Here is a 5141-nt window from a genome sequence, read left to right on the forward strand (position 1 = left end):
CAATATTGCCTTTGAAGCCTCCGTGGAAGAGCACTTGTTCGATGATATCGCCCTACTCGATCGGCTTATGGAGAAGGGATGGGGTCCAATATTCTATGGAGATTCCTAGGCAGGTGAAAGACAAGCTAGGGCTTTTTACGTGCGAATCAGAAACCCTCAATTTAAGCCACTAGGCTTTGACCTGGTAGTGGGAAGCAAGAGGTTCCCATTCGAGGTGGCGGACATTTCAAACGTACTTGGGGTGCCGCTAGGGGAGGTGCAGATTGAGGAAGGAGACTTGGATACGAGTCAAGCTCGTAACGAGCGGACTCGCTTCTTATGTGGACAGGTTGCCCAGTGGAGGCGAGAGGTCGGCCAAAACTCGTCTAACTTGACCCCAGAGTACCGTGCGCTTCACCGCATTTGCACCCATAACATGTACCCGAGGTTGAAAAACCGCACCGAGTGCTCCCGCTATATGGTGGAGTTTTTATATCAAGTAGGACAGGGAGCAGATGTGTGCCTCCCTAGCGTAGTACTCCACTAGATCGTGAGGCCCGCAAGGGCAACGCAGAAGAATGTATGCCTCCCATTTGGTCACCTGGTCTGTCAGTTGGCCCTGCAATATGGTGTGGGCGGATCAGATGGAAATTATACACCAACACAAATATTGGGTGATGATATGTTGAACTAGATGAAGATGAGCCCTAAGTAGCGACAGGCCCACATCGATCAATTAAAAATTTTGGCAGGGAGCCCCTTACCATCCCAGATATACACGAGCGTTTGGATGCGCTCCAAGCTAAGGTAGCAGAGATCAAGGAGAACCAAGCGAGGATCGAGGAGAACCAAGCAAAGCAGGATAAGTGGAACAAGAAGATATACGGAAGCGGAGAATGTTGAGCTCCTCTCATACCTCTTTGAGAAAGAGGCGAACCTATGGTCGGAGAGTGTTCTCCGGTCCATTTCCGAGAACTACATGTGGACGTGGGAGGCATTCGAGAGCCACTTCAATAAGAAGTACCTCCCTCAGACGTACCAGCATGAGAGGAAAAATGAATTCCTCCACCTCCAACAAGGGGGGATGACCGTAGCGCAATACGAGAACCGTTTTACAGAATTGTCACGCTATGCTTCCGAAATGATCGCCAACGAGGTGATTAAGATGAGGCGATTCACTGCAGGATTAAGGAACAGCATCCGCTTGAAGATGTGTTGTGCAAGCATCCGGACCTATGCCAAGCTCATCGAGATGTCCATACGGGCGAAACAGGATGAGGAACGAGTCTCACGGACCTGTTCATAACTAGGGCCACGGAACAGGATGGAGGGATCGTCCTCTTCTTTTCCGGGAAAAGGCCGCGTCCAAACTCTTTGCCCCGACTAGCTGCCACAACGGCCCCTTCTATACGATCTACTTAGGTGTGCAGGTATTGTAGGAGGATAGGTCACTTGGAGCCGTACTGTTTCACGAGGATGAGGGACCTTGGCTTCACGCCACCCCAGCTCAACAACGGACCCCCACAGCAGGCATTGCAGATTCTGGCCCTACGAATGACAGGACCTAGCCAGTAGTTCCGTCGTCCACCGCTACCTCAAGTTAGGCCACTACAACGGCCCATACAACGCCCGAACCTTCCACAGCAGGCTCGAGTACATGCATTAGTGGCCGAGGGCCAGGATGCAGTCATCCCCACTCCTACAGCCTTCGAGGTGACGGCCTACATTCAAGGTACTCCCATATTTCTTTTGGTGGACACCGGGTCCACTACTTCTCTCATATCGCATACAACCGTCAAGCATCTAGGGCTGCACCCTACCCCCTTCGTTGGAGTAAAGATCATTGCCATCGCCGGTACTTTCTCAGAAGCAACGAAGATGTGTTGTGACTGCCCCATTGACTTGGGATGCAAGGTGGCGCTTGTGGATTTAATAGTGACTAAGATCTTCCATTATGAAGTCATCCTAGTATGGACTGGTTAACCATGATGAAGGTAGAGATTAACTGTGACACTCTGACAGTGAAGATATACGAAGACGACAACACTTCCCTCACATTCTCAGTCCAGGTTAGTCATGATCGTAGAATTTTCTGTTATACATCATTAGAGGAGGGTTATCAGGGGCCTTCATTAACTTGAACTCTCGTGGTCCAAGAGTTCGTCGACATGTTTAAGGCCATACCCGAACTTCCCCCTCGATGTGAGATAGACTTCACAATCAATCTGACTCTGGGTGCCACACCCATTTCCTTGCCTACTTACTGCATGCCCCCATGTGAGATGGAAGAGCTAAGGTCTCAAATTGACAAATTGCTAAAGTCAGGCTTCATCCAACCCAGCGTCTTGCCTTAGGGAGCCCTGGTCTTATTTGTGAACAAGAAGGATGGCTTATTATGATTGTGTGTAGATTACAGGAGATTGAACCAAGTGACGGTTTGGAACAAGTTTCCGTTGCCCAGAATTGATGACTTGTTTGACCAGCTGAGGGGTGCCCAATACTTCTAAAAAATTGATCTACAATCAGGGTACCATCAGCTGCGAGTCAGGGAGGAGGATATACAGAAAATGGCCTTCAGAACCTGCTTTGGCCATTATGAGTCCCTAGGTATGTCATTTAGGCTCACCAATGCTCCAGCGGTATTCATGGATCTCATGAACAGAGTCTTCAGGCCGTTCTTATACAGATTCATCATTGTATTCATCGATGACATATTGATTTATTAAAAAAGCCGTGAAGAGTATGAAGATCATTTAAGAGCAGTCCTAAAAATACTTAAGAAAAATCAACTGTTTGCGCAATTCAGAAAATGTGACTTCTGGAAGGATGAGGTCAAATTTCTGGGAATGTAGTGTCCAAAGAAGGAATATCTGTGGATCTCGCCAAGGTGGCGGCCATGCAAGATTGGAAGCAACAAAAGTCGATTACGGAAGTGAGAAGCTTTCTCGGTCTCACCGGCTATTATCGAAGATTCATTAGAGACTTTTCGAAGATAGCCCGACCGTTATCCCAGCTGACACGGAAGGACCTTAAATTTTTCCGGAATGAGAAGGCGAAGGCGGCCTTCCAAGAGTTGAAAGATAAACTGACATCGACACCTATGGGTCAAGTACACTGTGTATACGGACGTCTCTCAAGTGGGCTTGGGTTGCATGCTCATGCAAAAGGATAGGGCAATTGCTTATGCGTCTCGGCAGTTAAGGAAACATAAAGAGAACTACCCTACACATGACCTTCAGTTTGCGACAGTAGTTTTTGCGTTAAAGCTATGGAGGCATTATCTCTATGGTGAGGAGTTTGAGCTCCTTTGTGATCATAAGAGTCTCAAATATATCTTCACTCAAAGGGAACTGAACATGAGACAGCGTTGCTGGATGGAAACGTTGAAGGACTTCAAGTTCGATGTCTCATATCACCCTAGCAAGGCCAATTTGGTGGTTGACACCTTGAGTCGCAAAAGGACAATTGAATTTGTGGCCCCGCTAATGGTGAGAGAGTGGGACATGGTGGAATTTGTACGGGACTTCGACATGAAGCTAATCGTGGAGGAACCGTATGAGGTCATAGCTCACATTCAGGCCCAGCCTATGATTAACAGTAAAATCATTGAAGCCCAGGAGGGCGATGAGTTATTAAAGAAGATGACAGAAAGATCAAAGAATGATGTAGGGTCCGAGTGGAGGATCGGTACCGAGGTCGCCTTTGTATCCCAAATCTTCAGGGACTACGAGAAAAAGTCTTAAATGCCGCTCACAACTCCAAGTTGGCGATGCATCCCGGTAGTACCAAGATATACCGAGATCTGAGGTGAAACTATTAGTGGGACAACATGAAGAAGGAGATAGCGGAGTATGTGTCCAGATGCCTCACCTGTCAACAAGTTAAGGCCAAACACCGCCAACCATCAGGCCTTTTGCAACCAATGCCCATAGCAAAATGGAAGTGGAATTTTATATCTATGGACTTCATTTCTGGCTTACCCAAGACTAGGAAGGGACATGACTCGATATGGGTGATTGTGGATCAGTTAACCAAATCGGCTCATTTCCTGCCAATTAAGACTTCTAGCTCCACCGATGAATTAGCGAAATTATATATCAAGGAGATTGTGTGGCTTCATGGCGTCCCGTTGGAATTGTGTCGGACCGTGACACTCGATTCACGTCGATTTTCTGGACACGTATCCAAGAAGCCATGGGAGTGAAGTTGAAATTTAGCACCGCATTCCACCTGTAGACTGATAGGCAAACCGAGCGGGTGAATCAGATATTGGAAGACATGTTACAAGCTTGTGTTCTAAACTTTCAGGAGAGTTGGGACGATTGCCTCTCATATGCCGAGTTCGCCTACAACAATAGCTTCCAGGCTAGCATCGGTATGGTACCTTACGAGGCTTTGTATGGGCGTCCATGCCGAGCCCCGCATTGTTGGGAGGAAATTAGCGAGAAGAGTTTGTTAGGGCCAGACTTTGTGCGGATTACGACCAAAAAGATTGAAATCATCCGACACCGCCTCTTGACGGCTCAAAGCAGGCAAAAGAGCTATGCCGACATGAGGAGGATGGACTTGGAATTTGAAGCTGGGGACCACGTATTTCTCAAAATCTCCCCAATGAAGGGTGTTGTACGCTTCGGCAAGAAAGGAAAGCTCACACCACGATTCATTGGGCCCTTCCAGATTTTGGACCGCGTAGGTGCAGTTGCCTATCGTTTGGCCTTACCTACACCGCTTGCCGGAGTGTACAACGTCTTCCATGTATCCATGTTGAAGAAGTATGTCCCCGATCCTTCGCACATCATCAAGTGGAAGCACGTGGAGCTCAAGAAAAATGCCACATATATTCTCCAGCCCACTAAAATACTGGATAGGAAGGAGCAGGTCTTACGCAACAAAGTCATCTCATTGGTCAAGGTACTATGGACCCATAACGATGAAGAAGAGGCCACTTAGGAGACGAAAGCAGAAGTCCACAAGCATTACCCAACATTGCTTCAGCAATACGAACATGTACAAATTTCGGGGATGAAATTTATTTATAAGGGGGGTAGATTGTAACATCTCGTCCAACCAGAACAGTGTCTTGGGGCGTCCACGTAGGATTTGCCGTAAGACCGTTTGATTAAACTACTCATGATGAGGTACCATAAATAAATTAATCCAGG

At 47.5% G+C, this 5141-nt stretch overlaps 1 protein-coding gene across 1 annotated transcript; it reads left to right on the top strand.

The window, feature by feature from the left end:
- Positions 1–958: 958 nt before the first annotated feature.
- LOC131238902 (uncharacterized) lies at positions 959–4929 on the top strand. Its single transcript, XM_058236488.1, has 3 exons — positions 959–1264; positions 1974–2048; positions 4288–4929. The coding sequence occupies exons 1-3, from the start codon at positions 959–961 to the stop codon at positions 4927–4929; spliced, it is 1023 nt and encodes a 340-aa protein (XP_058092471.1).
- Positions 4930–5141: the final 212 nt, after the last annotated feature.

Source organism: Magnolia sinica, chromosome 3 (assembly GCF_029962835.1).
Source record: "Magnolia sinica isolate HGM2019 chromosome 3, MsV1, whole genome shotgun sequence".
Lineage (NCBI taxonomy): Eukaryota > Viridiplantae > Streptophyta > Magnoliopsida > Magnoliales > Magnoliaceae > Magnolia > Magnolia sinica.

Excerpts from the sequence above, each read along its gene's own strand:
- LOC131238902 (XM_058236488.1), top strand. The coding sequence starts at position 959 with ATGTGGACGTGGGAGGCATTCGAGAGCCACTTCAATAAGAAGTACCTC. Across the intron at positions 1,265-1,973 it reads CGAAACAGGATGAGGAACGA|GTAGAGATTAACTGTGACAC; the intron begins GTCTCACGGACC and ends ACCATGATGAAG. Across the intron at positions 2,049-4,287 it reads CCCTCACATTCTCAGTCCAG|GAGAGTTGGGACGATTGCCT; the intron begins GTTAGTCATGAT and ends CTAAACTTTCAG.